The sequence below is a fragment of the Carettochelys insculpta genome, chromosome 4 (assembly GCF_033958435.1).
Source record: "Carettochelys insculpta isolate YL-2023 chromosome 4, ASM3395843v1, whole genome shotgun sequence".
Taxonomy (NCBI): domain Eukaryota; kingdom Metazoa; phylum Chordata; order Testudines; family Carettochelyidae; genus Carettochelys; species Carettochelys insculpta.
In genome coordinates this window covers 58932490-58955222 of record NC_134140.1, presented here as the reverse complement: position 1 = coordinate 58955222, position 22733 = coordinate 58932490, and the positions used below count along the sequence as shown (strand labels likewise).

The 22733-nt window shown below is 41.7% G+C and overlaps 1 protein-coding gene across 2 annotated transcripts in view; it reads right to left on the bottom strand.

The window, feature by feature from the left end:
* The window catches only part of CFAP97 (cilia and flagella associated protein 97), a 47691-nt gene extending 26756 nt beyond the window's left edge, over positions 1-20935 (bottom strand). Inside the window, exons 1-4 of one of the 2 annotated variants that reach the window (XM_074992933.1) lie at positions 20887-20935; positions 10363-10574; positions 7201-8100; positions 7028-7099 (exon numbers count right to left, since the gene is read on the bottom strand). In XM_074992933.1, the coding sequence (XP_074849034.1) occupies positions 7028-7099; positions 7201-8065 (937 nt within the window). In that variant the 5' untranslated portion in view covers positions 8066-8100; positions 10363-10574; positions 20887-20935. The remainder of the gene's footprint in view (positions 1-7027; positions 7100-7200; positions 8101-10362; positions 10575-20886) is intronic. The other variant, XM_074992934.1, reaches the window with a different exon arrangement.
* Positions 20936-22733: the final 1798 nt, after the last annotated feature.

Sequence of the window (22733 nt, the reverse complement as noted above, 5' to 3'; positions counted from 1 at the left end):
CCACCTTTACCTCTGTGCTGCCTTGAGAATTGGTGGATGGATACTGGTGGCTGCTGAATGAGAGCCCAGTTCTGCAGAAAGCAGTGCAGAAGTAAGGCTGGCAATACCATTTCATGCCATCATAAGTTCTGCACTGCTGCTGCTGGTGGCTCTCCCTTCAGAGCTGGGATCCCAGCCAGGAGCCACCGCTCTCCAGTTGTCCATCTTTAAAGGCAGCGCTGCTGCCAGCTGCAGCAAAGTAGTAAGGGTAGTAGCACTGCAATCCTCCTTACATTAACCCTGTGCTTCCCCCCCCAACTCCTCAAAAAACAAAACAAAAAAAAACCACCACCATCATTTCGGGTCAGGATCTCTTCAATTACAACACTTCTAATTTTCAGATTTAAATAGCTGAAATAATGAAATTTATTTCAAAAATCCATGCCAATGAAATTGACCAAAACAGACCATGAATTTCATAGGATCCTATTTATGGGGCTCAAACATTAATTTAATTATCCTCACAATTGTGCTGTGTATTACCAAACCACCCGCACCACAAATTAAATTATATGATCAAGGTCATATAGAAAGTCTGTAGCAGACCCAAATATAAAACCAGACTTCCTGAAACCCAGTACAGGGTCTTAAACATAAAAATACTTCCCTCCCCTACACCCCTCATGGGAAGGAACTAAATGGAAAGAGTGCAAGGAAAGGGAAAGCTGAAAAATAAACTGCTAATGCTAGAGTGAGTGAAAAATGGATCTAAGGGAACGGACTTAATTTGAGGTGAAGGTTCACTGAGAGACTGATGTGGATGACAATTTTCTCCATAACACAATCTACAGGAGATTTTTTTTGATAATTCTGTTACTGACAAAATGTGAGTCTATCAAAAAGGGAGCTAGGTCCCACAAATGGCAAGTCAAAATGCCAGACCCTCTTCCAATTTTCTGCCAATTAATCAAAAGTTATTTGCTGTACATTATGCCCCAAAGGTTGTCAACTTCTGGCTTTGGTGGACTGTAAGCTAATATTCCAGAGATACAGACTGCACCTCCCAAAACCAGGATTCTCTGGTCCAGCAACATCTGTGGTCCGGCAACTGCAGAGAAAGAGATTGAAAGTTCCAGCCACAAAGAACTTACACTCTTTAAATTTGGGCCAGACAAATCAGAGACTCATTTTATAATCAACCAGTGGATAATGATCACCTGCCTGAATATCTATACTTCCCATCCCATCTAGATTACAGATTTATTTATTTATTTTTTTAAAAAACATGATCAAATTTCCTCTCTCACCTGTTCTCCATCAATAGCTAATGGCCTGGGTCCTTTCTCATACTGATATGTTTAAAATTTCATATAATATGGACATACTCTTTCCAGCACTGAAATACTGACACCTCTTACCATCAACATGTCACACTACATAATCTGATCAATGACATCAGCACTGCATCATAATGGAATGCCTTAAGTAATCTTAAATGTAAGCAGACTTTTTTAAAAAAGTATGAACCACACCATATACCACACCACAATATTTAGCATTCCTTTGGTGCTTTACAGAAGTGCTGCCCAAGCGGAAGTACATTTGGACTCTGCCCGAAAAGTCATTTAAGAAGGCTGGAATCCTAGGCCTCCTTCCCACTCCCTGCTATATATGAATTGAGAAGGTAGCTGAGTCTTGAAATTTTACACAGTTCACCCTTTAAGACATCAAGAATTGTTTTTCTTGTCTTCAGAATTAATAATCCTGATTTTGGACAAACACTGCCCTTCATTTTTAGATTTACTTTAACATCTACTGCAGTTGTCACAGAGATTCACACACAAATCAGCCGGGCCATCCAGAAAAACAGAAACAAACTATACGAACAAGACCCAGTTAAGATCACTAGACTCTAAAACAGGGGTGACAAAACCTTGTGGCCCAAGGGCCACACTGACTATGGGGGACTGGGTAGGGAAAGCTGGGGGAGGTGGTGGCTCCCCAAACAGTTAGGAGTGACCTTGGCCCTACCCCCTATACCCAGCTACTCCTACTCCCTACCCAATGACTACCCCATCCCAGGACCGACTGCCCCTTATTCAGCTCCCTACGTCCCATCTCTTGACTGTCTCCCCCCAGAACTGCAAACTATCCATCCACCTCCCTAAAGCAATGTACCCTCTAATCTTTTTCATGCACATGTAGAATAATTTTTATGTATACCAAGGCATGTGGGTGCTCTCCTGATCAACTAGTCAGCAGCTCAATCTCTCCTGAGCATCTGCAGAAGCACACATATTACCAAGAATGCTGCTTGGGAACCCTAACTCCTGAACAACTTGTTTGCTCCCCAGAGCTGCAGGACTGCCACCTGGAGCTGCTGCTGCACTGCCAAGGAGTTAGCTGGCTCCTCCTGGCAAGGCTGTCCCCTGCCTCACTCTCTGGTAGGAGCTTTGTGGCCAGACTGAAGAGTTTACTAGGACTGGTGTGGCCCACGGACCATAGTTTGTCCCTCTTCTGCTCTAAAGGCGTGGGGTTCTCAAACAAGAGAGCCCAGTTGCTAAATCACATAGTGTTCATACTTCTCAAAAATTAGCCAGAAGATCTTTGTCATAGTTATTGGGCAGAGTCTCACATAACAGGATTCCAGACCATTTTGGACTAACAATGACAGAATCTTGAATATAACCTAGAAATGAAGAAGAAATCAATTTAGATATTAAGAACAAATTCTGAGTTCATACTAGCCAGCACCATTCATGAGTAGACAAATGCATTTTCCAAGATACAAACTGAGGAAAAAGCAGGGAAACTGAGTCAAATTTTATTCTAACACTGACATTTTTTATTTAAAAGACTAATTAGGGATCTTAGCCCACGGGTCTGCAACCAAAATAGCAAGAAGAGATATTTTTCAGATTCAGTTACAAAATCAATACTTAAAGAGGCGCAATGCATGTGAATACCAAACAGTCCTTAGTAAATAACATCAAACTATACTTTTTGTAACCCCTATTTTAAGAACAGTGCACACACAATGATTTGTACCAGTTAGAAAGTTTTAAGTTACTTTCACCTCTGTATTGGATAGCAAATGAGGACAAGGAAAACACCGCATGTGGGGACAGTCTCTTAAGCAAGAAGGAGCAATGTTTACATCAACCCTCCACACCCACCCCTCATTCCCAGCCTCTACCCTCGTGGCTCCCACACCTGCTCCTGTCTCCAAGCTTTACCTGCCTCAGCCCTCAACTCCCAAATCCGCACCCCCCAATTCCAAAGCTTTAACGTCCCTTTCCATAAGATCTTCCCGCCTCCATCCCCAGGCTTAACACCTCTCAGCCTCAAACCCCCCACTCATCCCCAAGGACTGACCCCTCTCATCCCCAAACCAGCCCCAGGGACTAATCCATCCCTGGCGCTGGCTTTATTTACTGTCAAGAAATTGGATAGGGCAGCATGGCTGGACAACAGGCATGATGGGGCAGGACAGCAGAGGCCCCAAGGTAGTGAAAGCCTTTAAACCCAGGTCCTGCTGCAGCCAGAAGGGTGGAGGGCCAATCTCTGGGTGAGAAGGGGTCACAGTTCATGGGGGGTGAGAGCTGGCTCCCTGGGGCTGTGCTCAGAGCACAGGACAGAGGAAACCTGTGCAGTCAGCCTGAAAAACAGCCCCTTGCCTAAGTCACAGCTGGGAAGGGGCACAATACAACTGGCTCCAGCCATTCCAGCACTGCTGAATGGGACAGCAGTGCTTCGATGGTGAAGAGCCTACGCTAGGCAGCCATGTGTGCCCAGAGGAAGGAAGGCTGGTGGTGGTGTTCTGCTGGCAGGGGTGAACCGAGCCTTGCCCACCAGCAGGGTGTGGCCACTCAGGTAATGGGGCAAGTGAGGGGTTCTCCCTGGCTCCCTTCCACTGCTGAAATAATGGAACTAAATTTAATAGGGATCCATCCGTTAAAACAATTAAATTTAGATTCATTATTTCAGCAGAAGAAGAGGAGAGAGCTGCAAGAAGAATCAGTGGTGGTAGCCTCTGGAACCACAAATGACTCCCTAAAGAGCTGCATGTGGCCCTGGAGCTGCAGGTTGCTGATCCCTGTCTTAGCCAATTTTGGTGGTTGTAATCAAGAGTTTATAAAATTCCAGGAGGGGGACCAGAAGCACTTCTTTTAACTTCTGAGAGTTAGCAGTATTAGCCATCTGAAGACACAGTGATGAACTCCAGCTCAAGCTTGGTTTACTATTTAAGGTTACAAATTGTTCTGAGGAAAAATACATGTAGCAAGGATTCTTTCAAAACAACTAGAAGCAAGAATGCTGGCTGAGTGAAACAAGATCCCTCACTCATGGATCATCTGTTTCTAAGGCAATAATTTTGGAACATCACATTCAAAAAACTTCAGTATTTTCACAAACTATAACAATATGAATAGTAACAGAAATGGAGCCGTGCTAGTCTATATACTATCAGAACAAAGAAGCAGTCAAGTAGCACTTTAAAGATTAACAAAAAAATTTATTAGGTGAGCTTTCATGGGACAGACCCACTTCTTCAGTATAGAATGATTTGCTTGTTTTACATAAATACATTCTAAAGGCATGTGGCATGAGAAAAACGGTATGCTAAAAATCCTTGTCAGCTACTATAAACTTGGGCCAATATACATGCTCTATATGCTCAAACTCAAACACAGTCATTTTAAACCCCAGAAGTTATTTTACAGTATACTCCATTACAGCAGGTACAAGCCATACCATTGTCTTCACTTACCACTAGAGACAGATGATTATTTCAACAAAGTTTACGATTTGAATGTCACGCCTTTTTTACCTTTTTTCCCATCCTTTCTCCTTTCGTACAACACACCATTCTTTTTTACTTTTCTCCCCACATCAAAAAAGAAACTTTCATGTTACCATTCAGCTCAGTTCTGCAAGACATACCGCGAAATGCTTCCAAAAAGAGGAAAAACTTCAGTATGAACTGGGTGTACATTCTCCTCAGGGAACTGAACCTATGCAAATGTTATGTACACTTAAGCTCAGGTCTACTTGTTACCAGTATTATAATCTCACTTTCTTATATTTCCTTAGTAAGTTTTAATAAAATTGTTTTAAATACAGCTTTGATAGTCTGATGTCCAATAGTCACACATTCCTCACAAGTAAGCAATTCTTATGATTAAACATTACTCTTGTACATTATGTTCTCTCAGAAAAATAGTTTCCCCCTGCAATCACTCTGTATATACTGAAAAAATGTAAAAAAATAATTGTGGAATAAAAGTAGAGTTTCTAGTTACAGAGCAGTCGCTTTCCAAAAGTTAATACCTGACTGATTTTAATTTTTTTAAGTATCCAAAGTAATTACAGGATCTTATGCTTGCCAGTTTGATTATTCTAGACATTGTTCCTCTGGGAATGATAGAAGGGCTAATCAGAACAATTGATTGGAAAATATATCTAAATTTCATATCTCACCTACTGACCTTATTACTTAAAGATGGCCACTGAGTAACTGCTTTTCAGTTTTGTGGAAACAAACTTGTTCCTTACAGTCAAAAGTTTCATCCAGGGAGAATATTTTTATGAAGTTATAGGTCCCCTGGCTTAATGGATGTGACAAAGTTTGGGCAAAATTAAGCCAAAAAACAAACAAAAAAAACCCCCTCACCCACACCCCAATCTAGTTTGATCTGAACTGAAACAGGCTTTGTTGTTAACTCATTGAAAAAAACAAACAAAACGAAAAAGCTTCAATAGACCAAAAAGTTTTGAGTCAACTTGAAATTATCTTTTTATTTTGAATTTTCCATTTTAATTCAGGTGTTGTAGATATTTTTCTTAATTGGCCAAATCTGAAATTCAAATAAAAAGTATAAATGAAATTTTAAAATATTATTTTCAGCTGAAACTATTCACCCAGTTTGACAAACAGTCTCAAGACCCTTTTGAAAAGAGCATTACAAACATTTCACCCAGCTCTACCCATGAGTTTAACTACCCACCAGTACCATACACTAATACGATGCGTTGCTTAGTCTGAGTTTATGAGATCAGCACTTAGAGTCATTAGAGCACATGTCCAACATGCTAGCCACTAGCCACATGTGGCTATTTGGCTAGTACAGTGTGGCTAGTTGGCTTGAACAATAAATATATTTTCATAATAATGTGGCTAATTCGCTATAGTAGTAACCACTATTTATTCTCACCCTATTAATTTTTGGTGAAAAGGAGTCTGGTGTCCCATTTGCTGTCCGAATCCTCACCATTCCTGAGTGGGATGGGAGCATCCTGTAATCTAGTGCTGCAGTGTCCAACCAGTTGCGAAGCACTAGACAATCGGATGCTCCATCACACTCAGAAATGTTGGGGATTAGGACAGCAAATGGAATACCGGACTCCTTCTCACCAACAATTAAAAATATTTTGTAAAGTTTCTATGGGAGAAGAAACTACAGTTTTAATGAAAACCTTTCGCCAAAGACAATATGGTTTTTTTGGTTCTGAAATATTTTCATCCTTCAATATTTAGAAGGAATTTATTTAGTTATGAGAACACCAGAAGTTAAAATGTTTTTGCAAAAATGTTTGCTATTTATAGTTGTGCTGAATTCTGAGTTGCATTTGAAAGTTGAGAATGTCTGCAATTGATTGATTTCACATATTAAAAGTTTTGTGGTTTTAAAGAAAATTGCTAGTATTTGCTATTTGAGTTAGCAAATGGATCATGATTTGAAAAAAACAAGTACAATTTTAATGCATTTGTGAACCAATCGATTCTATTTGGGAATTCATCTCTTTACTCACAAGAGTTCGTTAAAGGAGCAATTCCATTACCACTGAGGCACCAACATACTATTACACCCACAAAACAAAACCAGAAAGGCAGCTTTGAAACTGTCTGAAGTCAATTTTAAAACAAAAAGAAGCACACATGGGGACCCCTAATTTCTATTAGGGCTCAATACCATCATAGCCCTTCTTGACACAGAAAACCTTACACTTTGTAAATATGTTTGTAAAAAAATTTAAGAAAAATCACCTTTCAAAAGCTGATTCAGGTCCACAGCATCATGCAAAACCTTTTGATTGTATTTCCGATCAAACTCGCCATCTAGTGAGAAAGACAGATGTAAGAATAGGTCTCAAATTTTCCATTTTCTAGTGTGTTATGCTTTATAAATTTTTTTATTGTACTTAATGCCTCAAAATTACCATATAATTCTTGGCTCACATTTTCCTGTCTTTTTACTTTCAGCTTCTTATCATTTGATGCTGCAAGTTCAAAAGATTGGATAGGACTGATGTCTGGAGTTGACAGAGGTGTTACATCAGTCACTGTATCTTCAGACTCTTCTGCGTATTCACCAAGTTTTGGTTTCACTTCCCCTGACTTTACTCCTGGCCTGAATTTTTGCCTTGGGGACAGAAGACCCGAGCTGCATGTACTTTTCTTTGAGGAGGAGTGTGATGAATCTGATATGCAGCTATCAGAATCCATATCTGAACCATCTGTATCTGAACTTGAGGAGGAGGAAGAAGATGAGGATGAGCTAATATTGGTATACTTTTTGTTAACTTTCTTTCCGCTACTGGACTGCTTAGCTGATTTAGGTCTACTCCTTCGTTTTTTGCTATCATCACTACTGTCTTCTTCATCTGTATAATAATCCTCTTCACCTTCTCTAACTATTTTGGGGATCCCAGCTGGAACATTAATATGTATTTTTCTGTTTAGCGCAGAATTTCTACCAGATGTACTTGCATTCTCTGAACTTAAAGAAACTGATTGTGATGAACCATTCTCACTATGATCAGTACCACCGTTTATGGAATGCTCCTTGAGTGACTCTCTCTTTTTCTCCTCACTTTCCTCCTGAGCACTTTGTTCTTTCCTCAATTTCATTTCTGATTTAGAGTCTGACTTAGCTACATGCATGCCTCTTTTTTCTGAAGGCTCATTATGTTCTTCACCATCAGCTGCAACAGGATTTTCTTCTTTCTTTGGCTGTTCCTCAAAATCACTGTCAAAGAAAGAATGGTCCACTTCACCCTCTGACACATCTTCATACCGGTCCATCTCAAAGTTTATTGAATAAATTCCAACTCCTTGTCCTGCAGGTGTGAAAATGGTTTTCAAAAGGTTAACAAAAAGAAGAGAAAGTACACCCTTAGTATAATTCTGGTTTACATTATACTTCTATGATATTATTAAATATGTTATGTACCAGGTAAATCCTTATGGTAAGAGGCTGAAGTGGAGACTTAAGAGGAATGAGATCAAAGACAAAAAATGGCAGGGAGTTGGCACTAGTACAGCAATTGGGAGGCCAAACATCATATAGTTCTTAATTTAGGAGCAAAACTAAAGAGGAAGGGACGCTGTACTACTTTTGCATTTGACAAGGCAGTTTAAAGAGGAGGTGATGAGACCTGGAGAAACAATCATCCTTGCACAGGCCTCAAGCTGTGCATGGCAAAAGAACCACAGATCTTTAAGAAAGGGGGCGGAGACCTAAACCCTTTGCAGCTCTTTATAGGAGAACTTTTAAACTTGTCTTGACATGAATGATCCTGGCACTGATAGTACTCCTGCCTCAAGTGCTCCTTCAAGAACAGGAGTTCTAGAAGGTCTGTGGTTCCCAGTAGTTTTCCCACTTTTCAACTGCGTTGAAGCTTCAGAGCTTTATAAACTATGAACTACTACTTGAAGAGAAATAAGCCATATACAGCTTAAAAGTGCCGTTTAGCAGTTTAAGCAATAAGAAACTAGGGATTCTATTGCTATTCAAAGTTTCATAGACTCAAAGCAGTAAAAGGAGACCCAGTGAGCAAGACACCTTTCAGCACTGCAGGGCAACAGCAATGGAAGGAAATCTGGGGGCCGTCAACTCAGGAAAGCTCCTGAATTCCTCCAAGAGTGGTTGAAAAAGGGATATAAGAAGTAAGATATGACACCTCCTGCTCTTAAAGGCCTGGGTAAAATTTGAGAGTTTTGCTGCATTTATCACTTCTTGTGTTGACTGGCTTCAAATATCCTTTAGAATCTGACACCCAGTTCTCAGATGCATTCCTAAAAATACCTGAAAAGGAAATGTAATGCACAAAAGCTACAGAACAACAAGTTTATAATGTAAATATGAAAAAGAATTAAAAAGACAAAGTCACAACACCTGTATATGACATACATTTTCTTAAGAAAAAGCGGAGCATTGTAAAACTTCACATTAGATATTCCCTCAAGCATCTTATTTGGATTCCTCTTTCTTAAGGCTCGGCTTTCATAAAATACAAAATTACTGAGCTGCCTGTTTTATAGTTGTCATTTGTGGGACATTAGTTGTTTTAAAAATAATTAATAAAACTATAATACTATATGCATTGACGTATATGAAGGCTATCAAGTGATTAAAATTAATCACAGAATTAAATAATGAATACTACTGAAATATTTGTGGATTTGTTTTACATTTTCAAACACTGATTCCAATTGCAACAGAATAAAGCATACAGCGCTCACTTCATATTTATTTTTAATTACAAATATTTGCAGTAAAATTATAGTAGTTTTTCAATTGGTTCATTACATGTATTGTAGTTCAACTTCTCATGAAAGTTGAACTTACAAATGAAGAATTGTGTAAAAAGACTGCATTGAAAATACAAAACTTTACAGCCTACAAGTCCATTCAGTCTTACTTCTTGTTCAGCCAATCACTAAGAAAAACAAGTTTGTTTACATTTGCAAGAGATAATGTTGCCTGCTTCTCATTGAAAGTGAGGACACACATTCACTGAATATCACTGTTGTTAGCACTGCAATTTACTTACCAGCCAAATGGTCTAAACATTTATATATTCCCTTCACGTTTCAACCACTTATTTGTTACATAACTGAACTCAAAACCAATACATTCTACATTTCTATACTGCAGCTTCATGATAAGGATGTCCCACCACAGCATGAGTAGGTCATTCTTGCATGAGATAAATTGAAAAAAATGATGAGAAGTCCTGTGGCACTTTACAGATTAATAAATTTATGGGAATATAAGCTTTCATGGGCAAAGAACCACTTCATCATCATACGTGTGACAAAGCAAGTCTTTGCTCACAAAAGATTATGTTCCAACAATCCAGGGTTATTGATTTTGTATCTTGTCCCAGGGTTAACCCAGGATTTCCCAAACTTTATATAGTTGGAACTTGGTTTCTTTCAGTACCTTTTTTTGTGTCCCCAAAATATAAAAGCATAAGAAAAATAATGAATGAAAAAAGAAAAATGTTCCACTGTTTATTATTTATTCACAATAATAATAGTAATAATAATATAAATCTTCATATAAAATACTTAAGTGCCTAACTTATTGCTATTACCTTAATTACGCAGGAAAATACAAAATGTACCAAATGAATGGGATCATCCGCAATAATCTGCATATTTTCTAAGGACCAGTATTTTTTTTTCCCCAAGGACCATTACTGGGCCACGGACCACACTTTGGGAAATGCCGTGTTGATCTATAAGGTGCCACAGGACTTCTCATTGCTTCTGTGGATACAGATCAAGATGACTACTCCTCTGGTAACTGAAAAAAAAAGTCCTTTGTTCATAATTTTACATCTTTTGTTCATCAGCTGATATTCTATTTTTAAACAATGCAATTAAAACAGTGATTAAGCATGATTAATTTAATTGCAATTAAATCGACAACCATACTACAATTCTTTACAAGACAGATACAGCAGCAGTGTCCTGTGTCAATAGTTGCATTACTCTATTTCGTATCTGGATGTGAATAAACCAATAACTGAATTACAGAACAGCGTTCATGACTCTTATCTGACCTCAGTATGATCTGTAATATGGAATTTACTTATATCTAATCTTTTGTAAATTGTCTTGCATAAACGGAAGAGTGAAATTCTATGAGTTACAATTATTTTTTTTTTCTTAAATCTATATTAGTTAAAAATGTGTATCTATATTACCTTTCCTGATCATTTGCATCTATTAACATTTAAATGTTAACTATAACATTCTTGCAGACATAGTTCTGGTATTATGTTACTTAGCAGCCAAAACTACATTAGCAATATGTTAAGGGTACTGATTATATATGGTACCATAAGGCCTTTCTAGGACTTTACTGTTGTCACTGGACTACACAGTAATGGGTAGTTACAACTTCACGGCAACAATGGAGAAAGAATTTGAGCATCTAAATATAGGTCTTTAACAGCTGAACTAAATAAGAATAATTTGTTAACCTTCTGTGGCCTTTAACCATACTGTTCAACAACTTGGATTCTGCTCAGCAGATAGCCATGGTATTGTTAGCCACTTTACTATAATATTAATATTTTATTAATAACACTGCCTCTTCCACTTCTCAGGCACAGTCCTTTCACTTTGTAATCTTCACATTAATAAAAAACAAATGTGCCCCTTTGGTCTATTTCTTTTAGTGACACTTTTAGGCTACGTCTACACTAGCCAAAAACTTTGAAATGGCCATGCAAATGGCCATTTCAAAGTTTACTAATGAAGAGCTGAAATACATATCCAGTGCCTCATTAGCATGCGGGTGGCCGCGGCACTTCGAAATTGACGCGGCTCGCCGCCGCACGGCTCGTCCAGACGGGGCTCCTTTTCGAAAGGACCCCGGCTACTTCGAAGTCCCCTTAAGGACTTCGAAGTAGCCGGGGTCCTTTCGAAAAGGAGCCCCGTCTGGACAAGCCGCATCAATTTTGAAGTGCCGCGGCCGCCTGCATGCTAATGAGGCGCTGGATATGTATTTCAGCGCTTCATTAGTAAACTTCGAAATGGCCATTTGCATGGCCATTTCAAAGTTTTTGGCTAGTGTAGACACGGCCAGTGTGTCATAAACTACACATCATTTCAATGGCTAGTATGAAATCAATTTAAATGAGACGAATTTGATTCCCAGCAGGAACTTTTGTATTTTATTCCATTGTGCATCTAGCGCACACAACATTTTTCAGGAGCACAGAGTGTTACATATATGCGCAAAATCTTTTATTACACTGTCTGTAGAATGTACAGATTTTTACTATTTCAATTACTAAAACCACAGAATCAACAAATCAGATCCTGCAGTCGTAGCAAAAGCATATACATATGTCTCACGTCTGATTTTAATAATGCTATTTATACAAAGAAAATGTTGCCGTCTGTATATGCTAACGGCTATCCACCTACAAAATTCTTACCCAGCACCAATTACTTACATAAGCTCCAATTTGTCAACATTTTCACATACACTTATCTTTACTCAGTCACACAGTCCCACGGAAGTAAATATTACGAACACTAAGTTTTTGCAGGACTGGGACTCTCAGGAATATCCTCAAGAATACATTAGCTTGCTGATGATAGTACCACCACCACCACCACCACCACCACCAGCTAGTTGGCACCCATTACCAGCTAACACACTCAAGAGTCTGATTGCTCACCGTGTTTGGGGTTGAACAGGAATTTTCCCAAGCGTGAGGCTAGCAGGGAACCTGTGGGTTTCCTCTGCAGTACAGGCCACAAGTCACTTGCAGGTTTAAACTAGTGGAAATGGTTGTTGTTCTGTAAGTTGGAGTTTTTAAATCATGATTTGAGGACTTCAGTAATTCAGCAGAGGTTAGGGTTGGGTGAGGGTCTGTGGCCTCCAACACACAGGTCAGACTATATGATCATAATGAACACTTCTGACAAAGTCTATGAGTACAAGGAGACCAGAGTTCCCTATAAGACGTGTACTTGTGTGGCCGTCCAAGAGAGATTCAAATGATTAACATGCTTTTTGTCTGACGTGTGAAATAAATCATAAGTATCTGTAATGATAGTGTCTCATAGGCTGTGTCTACACTTGGCCAAAACTTCGAAATACATATTCAGCGCCTCAGTAGCATGTGGGCGGCCATGGCACTTCAAAATTGAAATTGCTGCGGCTTGTCCAGACAGGGCTCCTTTTCAAAAGAACACTTGCAACTTCGAAATCCCTTTATTCCAAACAGCAGATAGGAATAAAGGAATTTTGAAGTTCCGGGGGTCCTTTCGAAAAGGACCCTGGTCTGGACGAGCCACGTGGCAGCGAGCTGCGGCAATTTCAAAGCACCGTGGCTGCCGGCATGCTAATGAGGCGCTGAATATGTATTTCAGCGCTTCATTAGTAAACTCTGAAATGGCCATTTGCATGGCGATTTTGAAGTTTTGGCCTAATGTACACATAGCCATAGTGAGAAATGCTACATATTTCCAGTAATACAAGTGCTCTCAGCATCTAATAATATGCCTCTCTGAATTTGTTAGTCTTTAAGGTTCCACAGGACTCCTGTTTTTCTTTTTTTTTCCCCAGCACCTCACAATACTTGGGACTTTAACAGTGTTAGGAACAAGTCCCTTTATGGTGCTGCTTGTCTAATCAGAAGTCTGTACAATTGTCTACGATGGATCACCATGAAGGCAATAAAGCAGAATAGCTACAATATAAAAGTATTGTAGTTTGTGTGGTTCTCACAAAAAAGAATGAATACGGTAATATAACTTTCTGATCTACCCAAGTCATTGTTAGGAGAAAAAAGAATAAATACAACAGAGCCTCAGAATTACAATCACCTTGGGAGTGGAGGCTGTTCATAACTCTGAACACCATGCTTTTGCAATTCTTTCAAAAGTTTTCAATTTTACTATGCAAAAGAAAAATGCTGCTTTCTGTTCTTTAAAAAAAATACTACTTTGGGTTTAACACAGTAGTGTGTGTGTGCCTTTGCTGCTGACTGATTGTGTATTTCTACTTCCAAATGGGGTAGTATATGGTTAACTGACAGTACGTAACTTTGCTGTTCGTAACAGAACAACTGTATTCAAAAGCTTGGTAGGTTTTTGTTTTTGTTTTTGTTTTTTTAAGTCTAAGCTTAACTCAGAATTTCTACTTTTCGATTTTTCAAGCTTTTTGGGGGGAGGGGGCTGTGTGGAGGTGTGTTGGGGGGGAATGTATGGAGATTATTACACTAAACCAATATTCCGCAAAAGTAATACACAGGAGCCACAAAACTGTGCCTGCAATATTAGTGGAGATTTTGTGAGGGAACCTCCTTAGTTTTTTTAAAATGAGATTAGGAAGCAAAGTGGGCCTTTGAAAGATGGGGACTCTCAGAGATTCAGAAAATACACAATGAAGGAAAGAAATGCCACTCTTTATTCCACTAATGATCTCTTCTGTCCCCATAATGGCAGGTTCTCTAACGTCCGCAAGAAGGAAACCCTGTACTTGAAGACTGGAGGATGTGTGTGAAAGCAAATCTAAGGAGGGAAAAGAAGTGGCAAAACAGGGCTCTCAGGGGCTGGGGCAAGCAGCTGCATAGGGAAACATTCCAACAGCTGAATCCAAATAACAGAAATGTCCCTGTCTCCATTCTGAAGCTAACATCTAGCAAGTAAACATTGGAAGCATTTTCTACTTCAATGACCATTTCAGTGTATCTCAACTTGCAAACAACAGATATGATTAATTTTGTTTAAGTGGAAAGTGCCCTTTCACCAGTGAAAACTCTTCCTAGTTACTGATTAGCATTGTAAGGCTTTTCTGCAGGAAGCATGAAAGCTCTACTTATATGACTATCTGCATTACGTGCACCAGAACAGGCCAGAGACAGAAAATAAACAGCCAAAAGAGATGTGCTACTTTTCCACTCCACAACAAAATACTTCTCTGGCTGAATACTATGCTCTCTCATTGATATTCACATTATGAACTTTTTTTTTTTAAATATATCTTTCTATCCATCACTGTCTAAATAAGAACTCTGTTTTGTAAGAAATTATATTCTTTTAAACTAAATTTTGGTGCATTTACTTTAATGTGTGATCGCACCAAATCTTCGTGTTTACCTTCTGGTTTGGACTCAGTCATCTTGCAAATACTTAGCTGATGTTGTGCTGTAAATTGTCTGAGAGCACCAACAGTTTTGTGATTACACCTTTACATGTTACCAGTAAAGCCAGTTTCAGCAAAACTGTGTTTAACAGAAGCATACTGAAGAAGAAAACTGTAACTGTAGCGAAGCCTGTTAGAGATGTGCCGCAAAACAGTTATCATGTGCATGCAAACCATGTTGACCATATTTAAAATCATATCAACTTCCATAACATACTTGGAGACTGTACAGAGAGAGCTTCATATGTATGGTATGTACTGTTGTATATTGTGTAATATCTCCTTAGATGTAGCCTGTTGGGTATCTCAAATCACAGTTTGTATTGGTTTTATTTTGTTTGGTACAGAAAGAGTATACTTCCTTCCAATGTATACAAAGTCTGAGCAAGCCACAACTTACTGCAGTGGGTTAGCGATCCTACACAAAATGTAAGAGTTATCAGTGGATGTAGAGTTTTGTATTATTAAAACCACATTTTTACATAAGAACGGCCATACTGGGTCAGACCAAAGGTCCATCTAGCCCAGTATCCTGTCTGCCGACAGTAGCCAATACCAGGTGCCCCAGAGGAGGTGAACCGAAGACAAAGATCTAGTGATTTGTCTCCTGCCATCCATCTCCTGCCTTCGACAAAAGGCTAGTCACCATACCTCACCCCCTTGCTAATAGCCATCTATGCACCTAACCTCCAAATATTTATCGAGCTCTTTTTGAAACTCTGTTAGAGTCCTGGCCTTCACAGAGTCCTCTGGTAAGGAGTTCCACAGATTGACTGTGCGCTGTGTGAAGAAAAACTTTCTTTTATCAGTTTTAAACCTGCTACCTATTAATTTCATTGTGTCCTCTAGTTCTTTTATTATGGGAACAAGTAAATAACTTTTCTGTATTCACTTTCTCCACACCATCCATGAGGTTATATACCTCTATCTTACCGCCCCTCAGTCTCCTCTTTTCTAGACTGAAAAGCCCCAGTCTCTCCTCATATGGGACCCATTCCAAACCCTTAGTCATTTAGTTGCCCTTTTCTGAACCTTTTCTAACGCCAATATATCTTTTTTGAGGTGAGGAGACCACATCTGCACGCAGTACTCAAGACGTGGGCATATGTAGCCAGACAGAATGCCCCTGCTCTACTCCATCTTGCCTGCCCTTCTTAGGTGCCTCAGAGCACACAGCACAAAGAGACAGCATGATCTTGGAATGTTTTGAGAGCACGCTGTCCGGTACCTCACAAACACAGATGTGCTATGTCAGCATGACCCTGGACAGATAAGGGGGCTAACAGGCTAGCTGTCGGCCTCGGGGCTTTAAGCTGCCCTTGGCTGGCATCGATAGTTGATCCGCCCACACTTGGTCCCAGGAGGGGAACTTTACTGCCCATGTCAAAGTTTGCCCCGTTTCTATAAATTTAGTTATCTCTGTCCTTACGAACGTAACTGCCTTGTCAGCGCTGGCATCACAAAGACGAACCAATACAATTGGTACGTTGAGATAAGGAAGAACCTGCGTGCCCCAACGGGGTATAAAGAGGGGCCCGGCAGCCTACTCTAACTGAGCTCCAACTTCCTGTGCCTGCCGGTCGAGTAAGCTTATTGCCTCCAGAGGATCTACAGGACCCCCTTCCCCATACAGTTCTTCCCGAGGGATTCAGTGAACGACCTTGGCTACTCCAGAGTTGAAGGATGCAGGGGTGAGAATTATACCTGCAGTGTTTTTTTTTTTTGTACACATTTAATAGTAAGAGCTCTTTAGTCTGAGGCATCTGGTCCTCAAATGGGTAACTTTTCTCTAATTGCAAGGTCATTTGTATCATCCTACTATAGTAGCTAAGCAAATAGAGCAATAACAGTGTAACCATTAAGATTTTATCTAACTTTTCCTGCAACTGTAACCATTAAGACTTTATATAATTCTGTAACCATTAAGATTTTCATTTCTGCTTTGTAATAAATAGTAACTGTGTTTAAGCTTCAGCCTGACTCCTTCTAGTTGCTGTAACTTGGCCAAACACAAACAAAGAACCTTAGCCGGTTTGGCTATATTCAGCCTGGTCAGTGGTAAAGTGCAGTAAAAGCTGGGCGCTGAGTCATGCTGCCTCCACGGAGCAGATTCTTGGGCATCTGTACCCGGCCATCAGCTGACAGCGTACCACAGTTTTATATAGGGGAAGTAAGATATTCTTCGTCTTATTTTCTATCCCTTTTTTAATTATTCCTAACACCCTATTTGCTTTACTGACTGCCGCTGCACACTGCATGGATATTTTCAGAGAACTATCCACTATAATTCCAAGATCTCTTTCCTGATCTGATGTAGCTAAATATGCCCCCATCATATTGTATGTATAATTGGTATTATTTTTCCCAATCTGCATTACCTTACACTTACCCACATTAAATTTCATTTGACATTTTGCTGCCCAATCACTCAGGTTGCTGAGATCTTTTTGAAGTTCTTCACAGTCTGCTTTGGTTTTGACTATCCTGAACAGTTTGGTGTCATCTGCAAACTTTGCCACCTCACTCTAGATCATTGACAAATAAGTTGAACAAGACTGGTCTCAGGACAGACCCTTGGGGAACGCCACTAGTTACCCCATTCCATTGTGAAAATTTACCATTTATTCCTTCCCTTTGTTTCCTGTCTTCTAACCAGTTCCCAGTCCATGAAAGGATCTTTCCTCCTATCCCATGACCACCTAATTTACATAAGAGCCTTTGGTGAGGGACCGTGTCAAAGGCTTTCTGGAAATCTAAGTATACCAAGTCTACTGGATCCCCCCGTCCACATGCTTGTTAACCCCTTCAAAGAACTCTAACAGATTAGTAAGACACAACTTCTCTTTACAGAAACCATGTTGACTTTTGCTCAACAAATCATGTTCCTCTACGTGTCTGACAATTTTATTCTTTACTATTGTTCCTACTAATTTGCCTGACACTGACATTAGACTTACCATCTATAATTGCTAGGGTCTCCTTTAGAGCCCTTCTCAAATACTGGTGCTATATTAGCTGTCTTCCAATCATTGGGTACCGAAGCTGACTCAAAGGATAGGTTACAAACCACCATTAATAGTTCTTTCAGAACCCTTGGGTGAATACCATCTGGTCCCGGAGACTTGTGACTGTTTAGTTTATCAATTAGTTCCAAAACCTCCTCCAATAACACTTCAATCTGGGACAGTTCCTCAGATTTGTCACCTACAAAGGACGGCTCAGATTTGGGAATCTCTCCAACATCCTCGGCCGTGAAGACTGAAGCAAAGAAATCATTTAGGTTTTCTGCAATGGCATTATCTTCCTTGATTGCTCCTTTTATGTCTCTATTGTCCAGGGGCCCCACTGCTTTCTTAGTAGGCTTCCTGCTTCTAATGTACTTAAAAAATATTTTACTATTGTTTTTTGAATTTATGGCTAACTGTTCCTCAAAATCTTTTTTGGCTTTTCTTATTACATTTTAACATTTAATTTGGCAGTGTTTATGTTCCTTTCTATTTTGATCACTAGGATCTGACTTCCACTTTTTAAAAAATGCCTTTTTATCTCTCACTGCCTCTTTTACATGGTTGTTAAGCCAAGGTGGCTCTTTTTTAGGTCTCTTACTGTGTTTTTTAATTTGGGATATACATTTAAGTTGGACCTCTAATATGGTATCTTTGAAAAGTTTCCATGCAGATTGCAGGGATTTTACTCTAGTTACTCTACCTTTTCATTTCTGTTTAACTAACCTCCTCATTTTTGTGTAATTCCCCTTTTTGAAATTAAATACCAGAGTGTTAGACTGTTGCAGTGTTCTTCCCAACACAGGAATATTAAATGTTATTATGTTATGGTCAATATTTCTAAGTGGTCCTGTAACAGTTACCTCTCGGACCAGATCCTGTGTTCCACTCAGTACTAAATCAAGAACTGCCTCTCCCCTTGTGGGTTCCTGTACCAGCTGCTCCAAGAAGCAGCCATTTAAGGCATCAACAAATTTTCTCTCTGAATCCTTTCCTGAGGTGACATATACCCAGTCAATATGGGGATAACTGAAATTCCTGATTACTACTACATTTTTTATTTTGATAGCCCCTCTAATCTCCCTTAGCATTTCAGCATCACTATCACTGTCCTGGTCAGGTGGTCGATAATATATCCCTAGTGCTATATTCCCATCAGAGGAAGGAACTGCTATCCATAGTGATTCTATGGAACATTTTGATTCATTTAGGATTTTTATTTCATTTGATTCTATATTATCTTTCACATACAGTACCACTCCACCACCCACTTGACCCATTCTGTCCTTCCGATATATTTATACCCCAGTATGATAGTGTCCCATTGATTGTCCTTATTCCACCAGGTTTCCGTGATGCCTATTATGTCCATCTCCTCCTTTGATATAAGGTACTCTAATTCACCCATCTTATTAGACAGACTTCTAGCATTTGTGTAAAAGTACTTTAAAAAAACTACCACTATTCATATGCCTGCCCTTCCCTGACATATTGGATTCTTTTATATGTGATTTTTTTCTCATATTGACCTGGTAACAGCAAAGAAAAGAACACTGTGCAAAATAAACAGATGGAATTGTTTAATTAATCAGAAGTCACTGGAAGACTCTTAACTACTGCAAATGTGTAATATTATTGAGAAAGTGTAATTCACCAAGAGTATTCATAAATAAGTCTTATGGTACAATTGTGATCATCTGTTAAAACAATTTTTGCCAAATGTATACTTAGACCGCATGACCAAAGCCTATTTCATATTAGCAAGATATTTTACTATGCCTCATTAAAAAAATCACTCTTCTCTATGCATTTCCTCTACGCTGTTTTCTAGACCAATTAAATTAGCAATACTTCAATCCAGTGTTTCACGTTAAAAAAAACACTACTTTGATCATCAAATTGCAGCACCACACAATGAATGGGATGACTGGATGATATTTAAAGGAAAAGGTTTTGACTCCCATTCAAATACCCTGCTGATCAACAAGCTGGGGAGGGAGGCATGCCAAAAATTGGTTAATGTGGCTATTGAACTGAAAAGTGACTTTGTTCATGTATTCAATACAGACCAAAGCTCTCCAAACAGAGCTCTGCCTGTAAGCTGAGCAAACACGTTTGTGTCACTCAGGCCGGGATTCATGTAACAAGCCAGTAAAATCCAGTGAAGGGTGTGGGGGAAGTAACCTCACTAAACTAGAATAGCAAATCAGCAGTCATGTAGCACTTTAAAGACTAACAAAATTATGTATAAGGTGATGAGCTTCCGTGGGACAGACCCACTGCTTCAGATCGCGACACGCTGTTAACAGAGTGCAACAGATCTGAGGAATAGAAACAGAGAGATCTGACGAAGTGGGTCTGCCTCACATAAGCTCATCACCGAATAAACTCTGTTGTTAGTCTGCAAGGCGCCGCAGGACTGCTTTTCTTGGTGTGAACAGACGGGCTGCCCCTCGGCGACTAGAGCACCGTCACTGATCACTAAAACCTCTCACTTCCCGAGGCCTGCTGATTACCCGGGGCCTTTGCCGGGCCCCACAGAGTCACTGCAACAGGGGGACGGTGCTGGAGGGAGCACCGGCCTGCAGTCTCCCCTCGCCGGACGGGCGCACGGGGAGGAAGGCAGGGGGAGGAGAGCACCTCCATGCGCGGGCGGCTGGTGGCGGGGAGGGACCTAGCAGAGGCCATGGGCGAGGATGCTGGTGGGAGGGAGAGCGATGGCACAGGCGGCAGGTTTCCCAGCCCCGCACGCCGCCCCCTTCCCGGGCAGCGGTAGCACCACCGCCGTGCAGCCGGGTTAGGCCCGGTACCGCCGGCAGGGGCTGAGCGCCCAGCGCCGCTACCGCGCTTTGTTGTGGGCAGAGCAAGGCAGGAGCCGCTCGCCCGCCGGAGCCCAGCAGCCTCCTCCCGCTCCGGCCCGGGGCCCGCGGGTTGATACTCACCGAGGCCTCCGAGCCGCGCGCCTCTCGCCTGCGTCGCCGGGGCGGGGGCGGGGGCGGGGGCGGAGCCGGGCGTAGCTGCTCGCCGTCCCTCAGGCAGCAGCTCCGCCCTTAGCAACGGGCCCTGCGCGCGCGCGCGCGCGCCGCCCAGCCGGTCCGCGCGATTGGTTGGCACCGTGCCAACAGCGCAGAGTGAGACGGGCCAGCGAGGCCTGGCCCCCCCCCTCAGCAGGCCGCGCGTCGTTGAGCGGCTGCTCGCTGGGAAGGGCCTCTGGGTCTGGTGCTGTGCTCGGCCGGGGCTGGGGCACGTGACAGGCAGCCGCGCAGCAGCTTCCCGCCTAACGCGCGCGCCCGCGCGCTCGGGGTGAACCCCCCCCCCCCACGCGCCTCAGGTGGGATTCTGAGCAAACAGCTCCACGGCGTAAAGCTGCTGGCGCTGCCCCTCCTCCCGGCCGGCGTGGCCTGCTCAGAGTTCCCGAGGCGGGTGACAATGTGGCCGGCTGGTTTGGGCTGGTCTCTGGCCCGGCTGCAAGCCGCGGAGAGCGATAATTCAGGCAGCACGAGCGGTCCTGTAGCACCTTAGAGACTAACGCGTTTATTAGGTCGCGGGCATTCGTGGGTCAGACCCACCGCTGCTGACTGGAGTGGAAAACAAACGGAAGCCGAGGTTTGTGTAGCTGGGAGGGAGGGAAAACGCGTTACTTGGCACTACACGCTGCATCTCCGTTGGCCACACCCGTGGGACCTGACGAACGGGGAAGTTTGCTGGACACGGGGGTCTCCCTGTCCCCCCCGAGCCTGCTTCTGGCTCCACACAATACTGTCCTCTCTCCACCCATCTCAAGCCCCTGCGGTCCCTTTACCTTTAGCCTAGCCTGTGCTGCCTCAGTCCCAGCTGTGGCCCTAGCCACAGGCCCTGCAGAGGCTGGCTCCAGCCATGGCCAGGCTGCAAGCCCTGGCCTGGAGTCGGGGAGGCCGTGTCCAGTCCTGGCCCCAGGGTTTCTGATTTCAGCCCCAGCGAGACTGGCAGTGTGTGTCCAGCCATAGGGATGCTGGCTGTGGCTCCTGGGCACCAGCTCCATCCTCAGCTGGGCTGTTTGCCACGGCCTCAGGCCCATGGGCATGGGTATCCCCGAAGAAATCCCACCAGGTGCCCCTCCCAACAGCCTCACAGCCTTGGGGCTCTCTGATCCAGTAACATCCATCGCGTTGCCAGAAAAGAGAATCCCAGTTTGGGGAGGTGGAACCTGTAGTGGAACCAGCTGATGAATCAAGTTAAGTAGGCTGTGTCCAATTCCTGTGAATATCAAAGGTGGGGAAATTGCTCTGGTAACCTGTAAGAAAGTTGAGATCCCTGTTAAGGCTGAGATTGAAAGTGTCAGATTTTCAAATGGATATTTTGTTGCATATTTTGGATATCTTCAAGAACAACAAGAATTTCTGTGGTATGTTATAGACTGACAGATAATTTGGAGCATAAGTTTTTGTGGGCAAAGACCCGCTCCACATCGGTAAGTCTATAAGGTGCCACAGAAATTCTTGTTGTTTTTGAAATTACAGACTAACTTGGCTACCTCTCTGAGATTTGCAAATGAATTCCCACTTAGATGTCTCCCTCTACAGTCTTCCCCTGCCTTATGAGGGTAATTCATTCCTGAAAAAGCCCTCTTTGGGCAAATTCTTGTAAGTCAAAAATGTAATTACCATAAATTTCAATGGGAAAAAATGTTATGTGTTTCTGAGCCCCAAAATTTGCACCCACTTACGCTTACCTGGCAGAGGGCACAGCTGCGCAGAGCAGGTGGTGGCAGCCCTGTAGCCGCCCAGGGAGCGACTGTGTACCCAGTAGC